The sequence below is a fragment of the Pezoporus wallicus genome, unplaced genomic scaffold (assembly GCF_028554395.1).
Source record: "Pezoporus wallicus isolate ANWC-B61680 ecotype Strahan unplaced genomic scaffold, APGP_CSIRO_Pwel_v1 contig_749, whole genome shotgun sequence".
NCBI lineage: Eukaryota > Metazoa > Chordata > Aves > Psittaciformes > Psittacidae > Pezoporus > Pezoporus wallicus.
In genome coordinates, this window is record NW_026641327.1 from 1,525,999 (window position 1) to 1,546,059 (window position 20,061).

Consider the following 20,061-nt stretch of genomic DNA (forward strand, 5'->3'; position numbering starts at 1 on the left):
ACTATTGCAGGTGTGTTACACCATCAGCAGAGATGTCAGAGCATTGCTATCTAGCAATGTGGTCTTTGCAGCAAATTCAGTTAATCTTTTAGTGCTAGCTAAACAAAGGACAACTGTAAAAGTGTCCTCTCATGACAATCCATCTCTGAGTTGCACTGTTGCTTTCACCTTTTGTCCTATATCATTATTTTTTCTTGGTGGAAGAGAAAATTCAAACAAACTTTCTTTTCTCAGAAAAATACAAAAAGATTCAACCCCTCTACTCTTGTAATCTAAAAAAAAAAATAAATCTATAAATACCTTTTGTGTTTGAGTATGCAATCCCATACTTGAAATACTTCTTAATCTACAACAGCAATCAATTCTTCCTCATAAGGAAGTGGCTTAACTCTGTTGTCTGATTATCAACTTCTATATAGGTGTATACAAGCATACTAACTTGTGCATGGAGCTGAACTGGAGGAGTAAAATGGGGTGGGGTGACATACATCTGTCAGTACTGAGATCCTTTGGCTTTTATGATGCAAGATTCTCTGCCTGCCCTACCCTGTGTCTTGGTCTCCAGGATAGAAACATTAGGAAAGTTAAGACATAAACTGATAAATAATACTAAAACTCAGAAAAGTTTGTTGTTAGTACTTAAGGCAACAAACTTCCTACCAAAACCAAATCTACTTTTTTCTAAGATACAAAGCATAGTGCTAAGACTATTGTTTTCCTTTTCTTATTTAAAATGCAAGTCGCATTAGAAGCTTCTTTCTTAATACACACTTGCTTTTCACTCCTCAAGCTTGTATATATTTATAAAGCAAGGTTCAGAAAGATAACAAATACACTGCTTATCTGCCACATCTCTGGTTCTTCCCCAGATTTGTTTTTCCTTTCCTAACTGAATGTTTGGGTTAATTTCCTTAAGAAAAAAAAATTCCCAAAGAGTAAAGTCACCCAAGCTGTCAATTTCATGTACTTACTCTCAACAAAGACCTTGGTTATTTCTCTACCCCTCCCCACTAGAAGCATACTATATAGTCTAATCTGAGTTAGAAGCCAAAAATCAAGCTAAATAGGGAAGTACATGTTACATGCCACAGAAACACCAAACCTTAATTCTAAATGGTGGCCACTCAAAGCCATGCAAAACATCCATTGTAAATTGGCACATGGTGCCCATAAACACTTTTAACATGGCATTATGCAGACAGCTTTATGGGTATCATAACTAACCATGAATGCACACACTTTCAATCAGCAGGGAGAAAGACACCAGCAAGCATTTTCAGCTTCAGAAGTTAAAACCAGGAAAGGAATAATGAAAGTGTTAGAGGGACCCCTGCTCCCCTGGGATTCTGAGCACAAGCCCAAGATGACATTTCTCTACTGTGGAGTTCAGGAGAAGATGCCCTCCAAAACCACTTGCACAGTTTAGACAAGCATGAAGAGGAAAAGACATGATGACAGACATAGGCAGAACTAGGTGAGGTTTGCAGTATTATTAAGGGCTTTGGAGACATGGACAGACAAAAGCTCAGAGATGTGCTGATCTGCCCAAGACCAGCTGGAGGTGAACAAACACTGGCCTAATAAACATTACAGCTGCAGTGCTATGCTGTTAACCCCTGCTAATGAGCTCTGTGGAAAGGCATAATTAAGGTATGCATGAGTTCTCTCATCTGGGTAGACACATCTTCAGAATGAAGAAAATCTGTCCTGGATATACATCAAAATTACAAGCAGTCGGTGCAAGAATCAAAATCAGACCTACGATTACTTCATTGTGGCAACATATTCTCTCAGCCCTACTGCAATGCCTTTACCATACTTTTTTACATTACAACCGTGTTAGTCAGAATTAAAGTAAACCAAATCTTACCTGATTTTGTCCCATGCCATGACATGGGTACAGTATGATCCTGTGTCCGGTTACTTGATGTTCATTTGTAGGGTTATAATCAAAACAGAAGTTTGCCATTCCTCTATTCTTCAGCTAATCAAAACAAGAATATTTTAAAGTATTAAACTAAGGAAAATATGTTGTAGTCACTTTACACCCATCCTGCTGGGCTGTGAGGTTTATATCCTAGAGCTAGAGCAAATTAACTTGATTAAATCCAATGGATCCAATGGCAACATCTCTCTGACTAGTGTGAAATAAAACTGTTGGGACCATCTTGACTTTCGGCATTGAAGCAGACAGGCTTCCCCTAGGAATGACACCGTGTTCCTGTGCATTTGCAAATGAAGTAGGTAGGAACTATGAAAAGCTGTGTTGAAACCCAGCAAGCCAGCAATCCGCATGGAACAGAAGAGTCAGCCATGTCTTCCCCCACCCAGGATGTACTTCTTCAATTTTTCTTATGAAGACTACATACTTTTCTGAGTTTGTCAAATGGGTGATATTACAAGGATTTGTTCTCAAAAGGATTGCAGTACCCTCTTGAGGTTGAGCAAGCAGACAGATTTTAAGAACAGTATCTTACACCTCAAAGTGGGTAACATGTCTTTGGAGACAGACGCTAGGTGTGACATTAAACATTCTTTACCAGTGTGGCTGATCTCTGACACACGAGGTGCGTAACTTTTAGATTAAATTTTAAAGTATTAAGTCACCTCATTTTAAAAACATCAGGCCAATTAACAGGGACTTGTATTTAAGTATTCAGGAGGCAAAAGTGACTGAAAATAAGTTAAACAATGTCATAACAATTACTGACTCCTAGTATTAGCCACTTAACTGAATTTAAAATTACACAAGGCAAAAGAGGTTCTGTAAGCATAGGTTCAAGCTGAATGCCCCCGTTACTGAATGTAATTATATCACAGACAAAAAGAATAAGCATAGTAAATCTCAGAAGAGTTAGCTCAGCAAGGTGTAATTTCACTGCTCTTAACTAGTCATGATAATTGCATCCTCAGTTCTCAATGGGGAGAATGGATAGACACAAAGGGACTGCAGAAGGCTAAAAGCAAACAAACAAGACAAACCCTGCAGGACCCAAACCCACAACAGAGCTAACCACACAAGTTGAAAAATTAAATATTTCTGTTCTACATACATTTTTCTTTCCTAACTGCTGTTTTTATTGCTACCCAGCATCCTCTTTCCACTGCTTTGTGCCTATTCCCGCTGAATGACAGCCAAGCTCTCGGTGCTCTGCATGCCTGGGCTGCTGGCCCAAGGCAACAGTAATACAGAGGGTCTCCGGAGGACCACCAAGAGCTTGGGGCCCCTTGCAGGCCTGCTGGGGCTGTGAGACTCTCCTGTCAGAGCCAAATGTATAAATGTAGGAGTGAAGCCCTACCCTTACAGGCTTTGCCTCTTAATTCCTCTCTGAACACGTTTCCACTAGCATTCGGTGGAATTTTTCAGTACAAGATAAACCAACATGTGAATTTGGTGTTTGATAAAATTCGTCCTTACTTAAACCCTTTCTACAGAAAGCACTGCTTGGTTTGTTGGGAACCCACTACGCTGCTGCACCCCTCCCTTGAGCTGTCAGAAGACATTTCATTTACTTTGATAACACTAGACAAGTACCACACCTCCAAAAGTAGGAAAGGAAAGTTTCTTTAACAGATGACTTTTAACACAACCGTGTAACTACATAAACCAAACAATAAGCTTCTCATCTTTCTGCATTCTACATCAAGAATGTGCAGACATATTCCTAAACATACATGGCCCATATCTCAACCTATTTATTTTAGTTTGTTTTATCAGATACCAGTAGATATTCTTCTATATCCACACTTCATCAGTAAGCCTAATAGATATTCAAGACATACTCTGTGGGAATAGCCCATACTAAGCTGTCAGATGACCTGATCTGAAATGACAAAGATTTGAAAATCTGATCACTGCACCATTTAGGCAAAAAACTAAAACCCACCCTCAGTTCCTAGGCAGAAAAAAAGAAGTATGAGAGAATTTGTGAAAGTAGTGTTTTTCTCTTGTTAAATGAGAACACAGTTTAAGTTCCCTTTATGTGCAACAGCTCTATCAAAACAGTAATCATTCATTCATTTCTGAAGCTCTCTTTATTCCCATATCCACCATAAACACATCATGCAATAAGAACAAAATTTTCTCTGTGACTTACCTTAATTCTTTTGCAGAATGCTGCATTAGAGAAACAGAAGCAAGAAAAAATGTTGATCACCTTGCCATTTAAACACATAGATCTAAAAAGTTCTGCCCATGCAGGATTACTGGCTGCATCTTTCTACAGTGTTTGTCTCCTGTTGAAACATTGCAGGCATACTCTACAGTGCCACTGAGTTACCACTCATTTGCAGGCTGGGACACATAATAAACAGCAGCTACTGAGATATTCACCTCAGACCTTTATCCCCTACTGCTTGGAGAAATTCAAATCTGTTTTTTCCCTAACATCTGCACACTTGCATATATTGACAGAATACAGGTATCAATCTGGCTTTGGGGTTATTTTGAAGATAAAATCTATGTCATGTAACTGTAAGCAACACATCAACAACAGATTTTTGACATTAAAACTTCATTACATTAGTTGGTAAGTACAGTCAGTGGAGTACAGCCAACTTCTCATCCACAAAACAGATCAGAATCCTCTTTATTCCACCACAGTGGCATTGCTGCTGATGCATTAATGGAATGGGCAGATGATACTGTGGGACACAGTAAGATACAGATTTGTAGCAAGCAAACAGCTTCATGGTACTGACCAGTCATAAGTTTTTAACTCAAAGGTAATCTGAGCAGTCACAGGGGATGATTTTTCTGAGCATATGATATTTTCATATCATGCTTTTTTGAATTAAAAATAGTGAATATCCTCAGATTTCTGTTAACTTGTTAAATGCAATGCTGAAACGGGTATACAATGCTGATGACTAAGACCCTTTGAAGGAATCAAAATAACGAGACACTGCTACTGGAATCCAGTTGCTCACTCCAGCGAGTCCAGATCTCCCTGGGAAACTCAAGAACATACAAGCACATGTCTCAAGTAATGCTGTATTCACTTGAGATTAGTATCAAACACTTGAACTTCTCCCACTTCCTTTAAAAAGGTCTGTCTCAAGCTTTCAGAGGCTGCACAGCCAACAGAGTGGTGCATATTTTGCTATGATGGCCATCAGATCTCCAGGTCTAGTCAGCCATAACACTGGGTACCAATTCAATCTCAAGTGGTACAATAGAAATTGTATTATAATGCAGTTTTAGAGGTATGCCCTAGAGGAGGCTGTTTTAGAGCCTGATGCCTCTGAGGACTTCTAACACCAGACATGCAATAGTTTTCTTGATTATATAACTTAAGCCACAGAGCAAAGATCGCTTCTGTAAGCTTGTCCATATATATCATGTGTTATTTAGATAAATTACAAAATTCTCTCTTTTTTTGTCACAGCAAAACAAAATTCTTTATTGTTTCAAAGGCTTAAAATCCTTCTTCCTGATTTTTTTTTAAAAGGTTATTTCTGGCCTAAATTAATAGAAAATTATGACTAAGCATTTGGAAATTCATTGACGATTAAAATTGTCTTGAGGGAAAATGTGGAAGGAAATGGCCAACAGAAAACTTCAAGTTTTTGATCTCCCAAATGATTCAGTCAGTCTCAGATGCCTTTAAGGATAGATGGTGAAAGAGCCATCAGCTAGATAGCCACAAACATCTATCAGCTTAGTTGCTTCACATCAGCTAGAATAAAGACCAGATAGAAACTGTTTGAGCAGAACAGAGGAAAACTTCTCATATCTGAACATAACGTAGTCTCACTGCCAAGTAATAAAACTTACAGAAAAGCAGAGGTAAAATCCTGATTTTTAAGTCAATGCTGTCTTTTTAAAGTAATCTGGATGCCAAGTTCAAAACCAAATTCACTGGCTGACCATAATCTTCAATCTCAGATATGCCAGCAATACTTAGTAAGATAGAAGAAGGGAGAAGAACCCTGGCTATTGAACCCTTGCTTTGCAGCCATGTATTTCCACATTCATCAACAACATGAAAAAATCACAGAGCTGCCCAGTTCCTCCATTTTCACCTACCCGCATGATGCGGCAACGTCACAGTACTAATACTGGACACATAAAATGGCTTAAAGTTCTTCCTAGAGGTGTCCACACCATCCCAAACCATAGCAGCTAAGATTTTTAAGTAGACCTAGTCTGGGCTGTGAGGGTGGGCAATCTGCACAGGCCTGGGGTTCAAGTCTTTTTAAGATTTCACACCAGCTGCAGCAGAAGTATACACTTCATTGGTAAGTACAAGTTCAAGGATAGCCAAATCAGGTGCTATGCCAGCAAAAAAAAAGAGACATCAGTGCTCTGTACAAGAACCTAAAAAGGATTTTCAGCCTTTCCAGAAATGCTGACATCTTAATATTTTAACCCACTGTTGTAGTTTAAACCCTAGCCAGACAGCTTGTTCATTCACTCCCAGTAAGTGGTGCCGGGCTGGAAGCAATCGAGGCCCCCCCACCCCAGGGGCTCTCCCCTTCCCCACTCCTGGAGGGATGGGGAGGAAAATCAAAAGAGTGCAACTCCCACAGGTTGAGACAAGAACAGCCCAGCAACCAATGTACAACACAGATCACAACCGCTACCACCAATGACAACAATGATAAGAGAAAATAACAAGGGAAGAGAATACAATACCACCCACCGAGAAACGAGTCTGACCCAGAAGACCCCGTGTCCTTCCGACTAACTCCCAGTTACATCCTGGGCATGACGTGCTGTGGTATGGAATACCTCTTTGGCTAGCTTGGGTCAGGCATCCTGTCTCTACTTCCTCCCGGCTTCCCCTCCTCCCTGGCAGAGCATGAGGCTCACAAAGTCCTTGGTCAGAGTAAACATTACTTAGCAACAACTGAAAACATCGGTATTATCAGCACTGTTCCCAGGCTGAAAGTCAAAAACACAGCGTTGCACCAGCTACCAAGAAGGAGAAAAATTGACTGCTACTGCTAAACCCAGGACACCCACTAAGTATCTACCCGCTTCACTCCCTCCTGCCCCCCAAACAAATTCAACTTGAAAGGTTTAGATCATGTCCCACACAAAGTTTCAAAGCTGCATGGAGCCCAAGAACAAGTTAGAAGTACATGCCTCATTTCTAGGCCTCAGACAGTTTATAAGAATGCAATCATAGTTTGGGCACAAATATTAAAAATTTGGTATGTTTAAATAAAATTAACACCAGTAGCTATTTGTCAGTGCATGGCACTGAATGCTGCTCAGTAATTCTTGCATTTATTTCAATAACATACAGCTGAGCTATGGGTAACCTTAGAAAGCTTTTCAACTTCAGTGTAAAGATCTTTAAGGGAGGGAGAAATCCCCATATTTCTTTGCAGTCTCTCTGAACAACTGAATAACCTCACACTAAGCTGTGCTGTTAGCAAAGCCAACACTTTGAAACACAGTATTTTTGTGAACCAGAAAAACACTACACAGCTAAAGCAAGAGTAAAGAACATGATCAATGATTCACTGAAGTTAGCAGATGGGACTCAATATCCACAAAACAGTTGAATCACTAGGTGTCATTTTTGCACTGTCACTTTCTTAGAGTATAACTGTACTTTAATTACATTTTAAACTCTTCCTAAAAAAAAAAAAAAGTGCATTCTTATTCTGCTCACAACTAGATGACAGCATTTAAGGACTGATTTTAGAGAAATACACAGAGCACACCCAAATTACACCACAGATACCTCAAGAAGCACTGAACAAGAATTATTATTTCTAGGTATTGCCAACACCTTTGCTGAGGATGACATGTGCAGTTAAATCGTGAGAGAAACTGCACAAATCCCTTCCCCTCTGAGGGGGTTGAAGCACTGTCATCACTGTCACCAGTCTCGGCTTTGCTTGAGAGGGCAAAGGACGGAAGTAGAGGGGAGGATAAGGTTACTGAAATGCTTGCGGAAGGTAAGTCTCAACATGTTATTGCTTCAGCTGTCACTGACCTTGTCAGTTAGCGATCCAGCACAAAACAACTGAAAACGAACCAGTGCTGTACTGGGGAACATTCAAAGTACTTGAGTAATGGTGGATATTACCTTTGATGCCAGTGACCACAGGGATACCAACTCAAGCGCAAAGCTCCAAGACAAATGGAGGAGGGTGGCTACTCTCTCAGAGGTTCCCAAGAGCTTTGCTGGCAGCTGATGCACATCCCAGGGGAGCTCCTACAGCTCCCCAAGGAAAAAACTGTTCTCTATGGAAAACTGCAGCATTTCCACATTAGGATCTTTTCCGTTCAACAAATAAAAAAGCTATTAGGGAAGACTGTGTGGAGACTTGGTTCTTGTGTGTTTTGTACACCCACAATAATCAGGTTTTTTCCTCCACTCACGGAGATCCAGCAGAGACTGAGTAATTGAAGTGCAGATGGCAGCAAGACAAGACTGTTGTGACACAGGCTGGATGTGATGCAGCAGTGTGGGAACGCAGCTTAGCTAGATCTGCAGAGTGATCGAGTTACCAGCAGAAGTACTTCTAAATCAATGCGGCATTGGTAATCAGGAAGGCATTTTATACAGCTTTGCCTGGCAGAAAGGTGCAGTCTTGTCTTGCTAATAAGACACGCAGCAGATATCTACTCATTTTTCAGACAAGCGGGTATTTGCTGCATCATCTCTGCCTTCATCCCTTTCAAATAAGATTACAGAAATGTGATATACATGGAGCTAGTTTATATTTATTTGTAAGCTGCACAAACAGCATAGAAAGTTGTCAACTCTTAAAAAGGAGAATGGGATTCTGATATTGAACCAACGAAAACTATTTGTGAACCTGTGCTGGTCTGAAGTGACCTCCACATTAAAAATTAACACGTTGGTTTTGACATGTAGAATCCTGTATGATCTGTGAACTCACAGCACCAGCTCCCTCTCCCATCATAATTTTCATCAGATAAAATGTGCAAATACGTGTTTCAATGCACTTTCCACTGGTAGTGGTGGAAATACCCTCCCTGGAAGTGTTCAAAAACCGTGTAGATGCCCTCAGTGTTATGGTTTAGTGGTGGACCTGGCAGTCCTGGGGTAAAGGTTGGACTTAATGATCTCAAAGGTCTTTTCCAATGTAGCTGATTCCGATTCTGTTTTCGAGTCAACAAGTAAAAAATGGAACACTTTGGTGTTTCAATAAATTAACAAAGTCATCTTTTGTTGCCTTTAACCCTCCCAAAGCATCAATTGGAAGGTGTAATTCATGGCTACATTGCCTGTTCTTCTCCCTTCTCACAGGACTGCTTCATGAACAGCACCCCCTAGATAAAATTCTGATAGAAACCACATGTTAAAGCCTACCAATTTTAACTGAATTTGATCAAAATCCCAAACTGATTTTAGCTTAAAAATACCTTGATATTGAGTTAGTAGGAGAGCTCAGAGAACCGCAAGGAGGCCCCTTCTCAGCAGCCACATACCATTCCAAAGAAGCCTGGTCTGTCCTCAGGTACATGAAGCTCTGGGTACACATTCTCCAAGAACCATTTGAAGTCCTTACATTTCAGCTTCTCTCGAAGGAGTCTCCTTTCTGTCACATCTCCATATGGTTCCTGAAAGAAAAAAAAAGAAAAAGAAGGAGGAAACGATTAAAAATAACCCCAACCAGAACAGATGCTTTCTTTTAAATTATCTTTTTACATTATTAGGAACCGTATGCTAAAGTGATGAGTAGGACTTTTAGCCAGGAAAAATCCTTATGTTTGGGTGCTGGATTTGATTTCATTATCCTTACATTTGTTAAATGTTGACAGAAAAAGAATTGGAACAGTGTACATAAAGTTTTAAAATACTCTAGAGGACAGTTTGTCTGAGAAAACTCCTCAAATCTGCAAGTAAGGAAGTCCTTGAATATAGATTTCTGGGAAGTGAGATGATGTATTGGAAAATAAAACTCCCTTTAGCTGGATAATTGAAAATCTCAAAAGCAGTGAATGAATCTTAAGCATTTTAAACCATTACACCATGCATTTGCAAATTTCCTGTACCAACAGTTTTACAATTAACTGATGAAATTTATAAAATCTGCTAATGTTTCCTTAGAACTTCACAGTTTTGGTAGGTGGGGAGTATGAAGTCTTAAAACTCCAGAGAAAAGCTTCCATGGCAGACGTTTCCCTGTCTATAGATGGAGCAGAGTTCACATCTTTTCATGTCTGTCTTCAAAAATCTGTCTTTATATTGACTAAGGACTTCAAACAGTCAGGCATGAGATAGCATTTGCAACCCCCTGATTTTTACAGGTCATTTGACATACTCTTTCATCAAACCACGTATATATTTGCATTTCTCAAAGATGTGGAAATATCACTGGAAACACAAAGCTGATATAGAACAGAGGCAAAGATGCGTGCTTGAACAAACAAAGAGCATGACATATTAGCTCCAAGGTCTGAACATTAATCTTGAAGTGAAACTTTATGGAACCAAATTCTGCAGCCATAGCATCAATCATTTTTTCATTATGCCATGGAACTGAATATTTGGATTAGATGAAGTAAAAGGGTCTGAACTCAACCACTGCAACAACTGGTGCATAGAGTACTATAGAAACTAGCGTGCATCAGCGGTAGCTTTGATACGTGCAAAAAAACCCACACAAGTCTCACCTCACATCCACACTGTCACAATAAGCCAATATGCATAATTTCCAACACACAAATATCCTTTAAAATTCTGTCATCACAGACATAAGTTGCCCAGAACTTTACAAGAAAAACTGTCAGCATTTATTGCTGTTTTCTCATTGTATACAACAAGCAGAATCAGGCTGGCACTGCCTGTGAGCTCCTGTCTTCAGATATACAAACCCCATATTTCTCATAAAGTCAGACACTAATAATAAAACCTAAATGGCTTTTATGATGTTAAACAATTATTACAAATGCATGGACTGTAATAACCTAATTACCCAGTTTAATCCAAAGGAACACAAGATGGAAGCTAACCAAATTCAGCTTCCCCAGCGTCCTCCAGCGCATTATTTAAAAGCCTAATGGTTTCAAGAGCACTTTTTCCCCAAACACATCTATTGGGGTAGACCACCCACACATGTGGGGGTCTCCCTGCCCCCTGCCTGGTCCCTAAGCTCTGCTCCAGCACAGCCAGAGGTGAGTGCCCAGCAGCCCACCCATCACATGCACAAAACCAGAAAGCCAGCGCTTAGAAAACTTGCTGTGCAAAGAAAAGTGCCTGGGGAGATTAAGCACCTCCAGAAATAAGAAACAGCAAAGAATTATTTCTTTTAGGCCTGAATTTTGAAATCTGTGCCAGAGGTTCATTCAAGGCACTATGTGGATATTTCAGCATTAGTCTTGCAGCCTACAGGCCCCTCATGGTAAGTATACCCAAGCTATGAATTTGCACACCGGTTTACTGTTTTGACCTACTCAATTTTGATAGTATTTATCTCTTGAATAATACAAATGATCTTGTATTTTCTTTCTCACAGACAATAAAGATATTAACTGGTTGTTTTTTTAAAAAAACCATCAGAACTGATAATTCAGACATTTTATTAGGGACATATTCATCTGAGTTCCCAGGACTGACTTTAATTACTTTAATCGTTGCAATATTGATTTTATTGGGACTTGTTTTTAATCAAACGTCATGCAGCAGTAAATCAAACAGGAAAATCCATCTTGTCTTACATCAGCCCAAAGCTTTACAATTATCACAAGATAAGTAATATTGCTAAAGTTTATTACCATGCTGTTCACTTAAAGAGCTACTGCTCATTGAAACTTGATGATTAACATTCATTAAGTGTGTCTGTTCTGTAATTCTTTATTGATAGAATCCTGTATGAGCTGTTTCACAGAAGTGCACATTTTAGGCTAAACAGCTCCACCTTCCACCTTACCTGAGTCACCTTGCTTAGCTTTAGTCCTTCACTTATTCATTCATTCATTTAATATTGACAGAGATTTAGCTGCCTTCTAGTGTTACAGAGTTTCTGACTTTTTTCTGTTACTATACGTACACTGACTCTATGCTTGGAAAAAGTTTCAGAAGAAATAAGAAGCAAACATAACAAGCACTTCATGTTAAATATTAGCTTAATTAATACTTATTTCACTGAAAAGAAATTCTACTGAAATTCTAAGAATAAGGGACTTGAACTCACCAGGCGAGCGTGTGGGTTTCGGTGATAATAAAGTTCTCTATATTCATCCATCCACACTTCAGCTGCACGCACACTGTTTGCCAGAGCTTTGGACCGTGAGTAGGGAGCTTGTTTGGGGAAAACGTGACCTACATGGGAGCAAGGGTGGATCTCAAGACTTCCTCCACACTGCCATATCTGAGCAAAGAATTGACATTGTGAGTCATTACTTTGAATCTTTGCAAGCAGAAGGATAATGTAACAATAAGTCTCTGTACGAATAACACCCCAAGAATATCACAGCACACTATAAGCAACACAGACAATAATTTTGTGTCTCATTTGATGAATAATCCTTGTGAACTCAGAGCAAATCACTGGGAGTAACAAGGAGATAAATCCATCTCTGGTTTTATATGGTGTGCAATTATTGCCTCCTTAGCTTTATTTCTCTGAAGGCATAAGAAACGGTCCACAATATTTCTGCAGGTCTCTGGTCTACAATTCAAGTTATACAGCCCTTATTTAAGCAAACAAAGAAAGAAAGAACAGGAAAAAGATGAGAGGCATGACTGTTGTCCAAATTAACCATGCAAATAGCAACCTTAGAAAGAAACTGATGATCAGTAACTGATTTCTTACCAGAAATCTTTGCCCATATTCTACTGGAAAAATGGTAAGGTTGCCATAGCATTGGAGAATGGTAAGTTGTGCTCCCATTTCTATATGCACTCTTCAGAAGAGAGGCATAGGTACCTGGTCATAAAATAAAACTAACTTTTTTCACTGGAAAGCTAGGAAAGGAACTGAAGGCCCAACACATGAAAAGAAAAAGACAAATTCTGTAACTAGTTCATGGTGGTTAAACGAGCAAGAGTGAAATAACCTCCCCTATTTAAAGCAATATTCCTATTTGCTGTCAAGGAAAACACTTGAACCTGAATGTGGAATTGGAGAAACTCACTCTGTCCTTGTGCTCATACTTGTGCCTCTGGCTCCCCAGGTCAAGCTCCATCCCTGGTAGTGTTCAGAGCCAGGCTGGATGAAGCCTTGGGCAAGATGGTTTAGTGTGAGGTGTCCCTGCCCATGGCAGGGGGGTTGGAACTAGATGATCTTAAGGTCCTTTCCAACCCTAACTATTCTATGGTTCTATGATTCTATGAAATTGTACACCCCTTGAGATAAAGCCCATAAATGACAACTGAGTGAATACATTAGCCTCAGCACTCTACAAATTTTTGTAATTGTCTCTTCTCTTTTCAAAACCACAGATTTTGGCAGTTCATCTATATACCTATACTTTCCCATCTGCCATTCTGTTCTCAAGTTTGATGTAATGAAAAGAAAGCATGGCTAGGTATTTCCTATGTAATATTGTGTGCTATCACAGTTTTGTTTCTGAAGGGTGCCCAAAACAGTTTCTGAAACTTAGTCATATGGAAGGAAAGGCAGAACATGCCACTACTCCTGAACAAACTATCACCAACAGCTCCAACAGACTTTCCACAGAAGATTTTTGAGAACTAGCACTCCAGCAACCTAATTCTCCTACTGTATTCAACCATGCATAGGTGACACCTCGTCTTTCCTTTGTAACTGGAGGACACAGGAAATTAGCTGGAAAATGCTTAAAGGGTAGAGGTCTGACAACATTCTTGTATAATGAATACATTTTTAATTACATGATATTCAAATAAACTCAGCAGGAGTGAAAGCTATGAGGAGGCAAATAAAACTTCTCTAACCTAACAATGACAAAAGTTCAGTGATGGGACTCTTCTCGCCTCTCTCCCTGGGACTTTCAGGGGCCTAGAAAGCCACTGCAGTTGAAGGCACTGCTTAAGTTACTCATGATTTCTATTTTCTTAATTTAGAAATCAATTAATATCTCCATTGATTTGGTTTTGGATAATGACATCAGGCCTTCATGTATGGCACAATACTGTGCTTAACAAAACTATAAGTGCTCTAATACATCTATTTACTTTTAAAACAAACCACTTCCTTAAAGATACAGGAAATTCATTACTCAACTCTAGGGAGCACTGGATAATCTTTACTTCCTGGATTTAAAACTTTAATTTCTTGCTTTTCATGTGAAGTTTCTCTCATCTTTTTTTTTCTGTTATTGCTTTTTAGGTAAGCAGTGTATTTGTCATTTGAACTGGAAGATAATTAAAGGAATTATACAAAAGATCTGTACTGATCTTTTAAGCAATCTGCATATTTGCACGGATAAGTTACACTACTACCATTTTGAAAGCTGATATGAAACCAGCTACCTACTTTCACTTTAAGATCTCCCTTATTGAGATTCATTTCAAAATAATACCTTTCTGACATTATTTCTGTATCCAATGTTACTTTTTTTGAAATTGAAATTTATCACACAAGGATATGAGGAACAGACAGACCATAAAGATTACTGAAGTAAAATTGTACTGAAGTTAAGAGGAAAACACATTATTCTACTCTCCTGTGAGAAAGTCTGATTTAAATGGAATAATATAGGCTGACCATAGCTCTGTTAAACTGCTGGCACAAAGAGAATTTCACAACAGCTGAATTTTCATTAATTAAAATTCTAAATTTCTCTACAAAATAACCATAGGTTGCTAAGCAATGCTTATTTAATTCTGCTTCTTTCATCAAAACAGTTCAAAACCACTCATCTTTCTATTACAAAAAAAAAAAGCAGATTACATATATTTCAGCTAAACAATCCCCATAAAGGTTTATTTTTACTTTAATGGAAAACATTTTGGCCTCTCTCTAAGATCAGGTACAAATTAACAGCCTTAAAATCCAGGAATTCAATAGAGAAACTAAAGTTGATCACTAAATGCTAAGTAAGTGACTCTGAAGATTTTCCCCTAAAATGATTTCAATCTTCTGTAACAAAGAAACACATTAGATTTAACGTATACTTCCATGCTCATGTGCATGCAAATGTGTTTCTTTATTAGGTCTGGCTACCTTGCAGCTCTCATTATAAAAGCGTACTTTTTTCCTTCACTGTACAAGGAAACGAAGGTGACATTCCTTTTTACTTTCACTTTCATCTGGATGCATGTAGACTACCGATATTTTCTTCTTTTCAGAGACAGACGGTGGCATTACAAAAAGCTACAATAAATGTTCAAGTCTTGCCTTGGCTACCCATCTCTGTCAGGGTCTCTGGTCAACTGATCTAATGCTGGGTCAATGAACTCCAAATTAGAGAAGCTCTGTAAACTCTACCATCTCCATTTTAATGTTTTAGGGCTCTGGAAGAATTACGAAATAAAAAATGGATGCCGACTCCCGAGCAAACTGGAAAGCACTCAGTTCCATTCCCCCTCTCTGCTCCAATTTTGCTGGCTGGCTGGTGGCCATGGTGCTCACCCCTGATCTGCTGAGAGCTGGGTGGCCAGAAGGGCCTCCCCAGCCACTCAAACCCATCCTGGGTGCTCCCGCCACAAGACAGATTTCCAGATCCAGGCAGAAGGAAGCAGTACTAAATACCAAAAAAAAAAGATGACCCAAAGCGATTGGAAGCATATAATCCAGATTCATGGGCTATGAAATTTACTTATCAGTAAATAACTTTCCCTTTTTGCACATGCCTAGTTTTCTCTCATGCTGCGATGGTGGGTTGAAGGACAGAACACAAGGGTATCAAACGCCGGTCCCCAGAAACAAACTAACACTGCAGTGCTGCTATAGCAGGAACAAGAACGGGGGGGGGAAGCTGGTTGCAGCTTCCCCCCCACCCCCATGTACAGGGGGGAGAAGATGAAGAGGCATGTTTTGCATCCCTCAGAAGGAGACATTTCCATGCCCATTATGCTCATGAAGTGAAATTTTATCTACCCTAATAGCATTAAGCAATCCAAAATCAAGGCACATTGACTCGATCCTGCATTCAGCACACAGCTTCCATCTCTCTTAGTCATCATGCTTTTAGCTGAAGCTATGTCCTTGTTGCACCTCTCAAAACCATAGAGAATTTCTTCAGTTTAGAATAATTGAAATATGAGAAGGAGAGGCTCAAGGAAAAGTCCTTTCATTTCATCAGGAGAGGGTGGTGTTTTCAGAAACATGAAGAACAATAATTTACAGTGGTTTTCAGTACACTTGCTCCTAATTTTCAGGCCTGGTAGGTCTAGAAATAACAGAATTAAAACTGATTTATCCCTCTTGACCTTCTTGAGCACTATGAGCAGCCAGAAGAACACAATTAAGCAATACCACTGCATTCTGCTCTCTTCCACTGTAATCCTCACTGCAGGAAGTATAAGTACAGGGGCTCTATATCAAACAGAAGAAAGCATGTTGTGTACAACACCCACATTCTACTGGCAATCTGCACTAAAATTAACACACCCAGGCACATTCCACTGGCCGTCGCACAGCCTGTCCTGCAGAACTCTTGGCCTCCCAGAAGAGCAGCTCAATTCACCTGCAGCTCGCAGGCATCCACACTGGTCTCTCTGCTTCCTTGTTTGAGCACTTCTCTTAGCCTCTGTGAGCCATTTTCCCACTCTCAGCCTGGTGCATGGCACACTGCATGCCTGTGGAGGCTGAAGGACTGTCCTGAGACCCCAGGCTTTAGCACCCATGTGCTATGTGGTCCGCCTCTGGCTCCTGGATATTCTGCTGCTGCTCTTTTTGTGTTTCGCCACACTGAAGGACTAAAGGCACTGCTCAAACACGCTGCTCACCCCTTGGGGTCAAACACCTGGTCCAGGGGAAGTTGTGACATCAAAAATGAGACTTGCTGTCCGAGCCTGATAGAGGTCAATGGATAATGGTACCTTGGGTCTAAAGCAGCAGCCAGTGCAGGGGCACTCCATGGCATACAGGGCAGGGTCAGACCTGTCCTGTCTCAAGCCTTGGTCTCCCTAAAAGTAGAAAGCCAAGACCTGGATGCAGAGAGGGCTATCTTCAAGGCTTTCTACAAGAAGCTGTATGAAGTTCCTACAATCCATTTCAGAGGAGAATCACTGCCATCTAGGGCAGTGCTACTCCTAACTACTGCTAGTTAGGGGGCAACCATATTGATGCCACCAAAACTGTGACAGCCAGGGTCACAGAAGACTGCAGGCATTTCAGAAATGTTAAGTAGATTTTGTGATGAGTTGTCAACTGTGGCTTGTTTCCAAGCTTGCTGCTTTGGGAGAAACATGCATTGGTGCAAATTTCTGCTGAGGCAGAGTGTGGATTGGCTAAGGAACGGCAGACACTTTGTGATCAACCCAGACATCTTAGCCTTGGGAGATGGCAGTTATGAAGAATACAATTGAACAATGGACATGTGAGCCATTCCAGCTGTATGGTCTTAGCCAAACTCTGAGTTAAGTTGTAAGGCCTGAACTCAAGTTACCCAGGCTGCTAGGCCTAACCTTAGGCTACTAAAGGACAGCTATGTGCAGCAGAACAAGGAACTTGGCGTTTGCTCAAGGTTAACAAGATGTAGAAGCGGGATGGGAAAACTGTAAGATGTGTGCAAAAAGTAACAAATGGACAAGCTTTCAGCTAACCTATTATCTACTTCGAAAACGTGGGGACAGCACTTTTGAGCCAGTCAGAGTCTATATTGGTTACATCAGCTAGTCCTATAAACTATAAAAGCTGTTGATGTGTGTGAATAAATTTGGCAACCACTTGATCATATTGATCGTCTCTGCGTTGTCCGTGACTCCCGCATCAACAGCGGAGCATGTATGATTCCATGATTCTATGCAGTACCACTTTCAAAAGCAGCATCCTCTCCACCTCATGGGTGCTTGGTCTGGTTACACGTGCAACAGCAGACACAAACAAGCCTGCAAGAGCCAGCCTTGCTCAGGATATGCACATATCCAACATGCTTGCTACTGTTATGCTGTATTTGTGGGAGGTAATGTCATGCTCTCTGGTGTAGGCTGCTTTTAAACTGGCAGTCTCCTGTCTCTGTTTAGTTTTCTGCTGCAGGGTGTCATAGCTGAGAAACCAGAGAAACACAGCAAGGCCCAGGTCAGTAAGCATCTGTATCCAAAATGTGTGACTCTCTCACTGTCATCACCTCTCCCCGTCCTTCAGTAAGGAAGGAAAACAGGGATGGCATGCACTGCCAGGCTGCTTTCCAGTTTAACCTACCTTGGGTTGCAACTGATGATCAGCACAGCTTCTTTGGCTTCCAAGTAAAAGACGAATCTATTGCTACTGCTGGCTCCCTGAGCAGCGTCTCAAAAAGAGGTATAACAATAATTTCAACAAGAGCTATTTCACAGAACCTGACCTTGTGACTGAGCAAATATCCCATAGAAAGGAAATCCCTTCCAGTGGAAAGACGGGACCTGCTGCAGCAATCTATGTGGGCTACACCAGAACTGGAGAGAGCTAGGAGATTCTTGCTTCAGAAGGTCACACTGCTGATGGAGATTGATAGGCTGTGCATTTGGACTTACAGGCCAGAAACATTTCCCTATGTAAGTAAGGAGGTGGTCATAAATTCAGATCAAACAGCAATTCCAGCTGAGAAACCCCCCACCAGACAGAAGCCACATCAACTCCAGGTCTGTGCTTATCCTCCCTTATCCTTATCCTTTTCTTTCCTTATTTTTGTGCCCTCTTTGCTAGGATTTATGCACTACAGGCAGCAGGAGACAGGAACAGCAACCAGGAAGACTCCATGCTCCTCTGGTTAACAAGCAGACATCAAGTGAGACAGCCTGCTGATACCTCCTTTCTCAAGAAAGTGGTTTTGTAACATTACAGTGCTACTTAGCCATGAAATCTGGTGTCAGGTGGTGAAAAAAAAAAAAAAAAAAAAAAAAAATCAACACAAAGACATGAACCTGCCTCACACCTGAGCACTGGTCCCCAGTGGGGTGCAGCTCTACAGTTCCTGGAGATTTTCCCCATCATCTTTTATAGCTTTATACAAACTTTTCCTGAAGTGAAACAGAAAAAAGTGTTAAAGAACTGCAGGGACTGGTGCATCCTGCCCCACTGGTAACTGCCACCTGCTGCCTCCTGCTCACTCCCATCAATCACACAAAGAGCCATGAGTCACATTAGGGAATTATACACATTTCTTTCCAATGATACTCTTCAAGCCACAGAATATAAGCTTCATCTGCTAACATCACACCATTACTTAGATTTTATACTGGTGTTCAAAACAAAGGCATGTTTTTTTTTAAGGATTGTTTTTAAATGGCTATTGGGAAGGAAAAACAGCTACAGCAAAGTGTGGGAACAAGGAAAAGATTCATATAAATATCTCCCAAAATACTCTCTTAACACTTGCTTACATTATAGCTATCTCACCAAGTAAAAGCGTGTGAAGAAAGACACAAGAAGCTTGTTTTTATTCTCAAGGAAAAAAAACACTTTCAATTGAGCCACTTACCCTGAATGAGAATTCAAGGTTTTCTCCTCCCCAGACTTCCATTCCTGTGTCATATGAACCAAGGTAATCAAAGTACTTTTTGCTCACAGAAAATAATCCACCTGCCATGGTTGGAGACCTACAAAAGAGAATAGTAACTCTGAATGGAATAAAAAAGCAAAACAATTAACAAACCAATGCAATGGAAAAAAAATACAGTGTATTTTTATTTTCCATTCTCTGTCTTTGCTGGACACAAAGTAACAGCTATCAAATGGTTATCATCAGACCATTTAAGTTTAATTTTGTAGTAAAAAAACTGTACCTGAAACAATGAAAGCAGAGAAGATAAACACTGTGTTAATATAAATTTTTGCAGTCACAGTGTCTTTGCGAGTGACAATAAATGACTGGTTTCTCACCTTCACATAGTAAAACTAACTTTTTCTGTGACAGAATTATGAGTCAGGTCTGAAATTTTTAGTGCAGTATCCTTATATATTTTACTTAAGTGATAAGTAAATATTTGTGCTTCAGTAATTAATAACAACTTTATTGATCCTCTATCAAGTGGAAAATCTCTCAGACATCAACTAAGC

At 40.1% G+C, this 20,061-nt stretch overlaps 1 protein-coding gene across 1 annotated transcript in view; it reads right to left on the minus strand.

Annotated features, from left to right (window-relative positions):
* GALNT12 (polypeptide N-acetylgalactosaminyltransferase 12) overlaps positions 1 to 20,061 on the minus strand; it is a 51,080-nt gene that overhangs the window by 9,907 nt on the left and 21,112 nt on the right. Inside the window, exons 5-8 of the mRNA XM_057423089.1 lie at positions 19,484 to 19,601; positions 12,127 to 12,303; positions 9,419 to 9,550; positions 1,871 to 1,984 (exon numbers count right to left, since the gene is read on the minus strand). Of these exons, the coding sequence (XP_057279072.1) occupies positions 1,871 to 1,984; positions 9,419 to 9,550; positions 12,127 to 12,303; positions 19,484 to 19,601 (541 nt within the window). The remainder of the gene's footprint in view (positions 1 to 1,870; positions 1,985 to 9,418; positions 9,551 to 12,126; positions 12,304 to 19,483; positions 19,602 to 20,061) is intronic.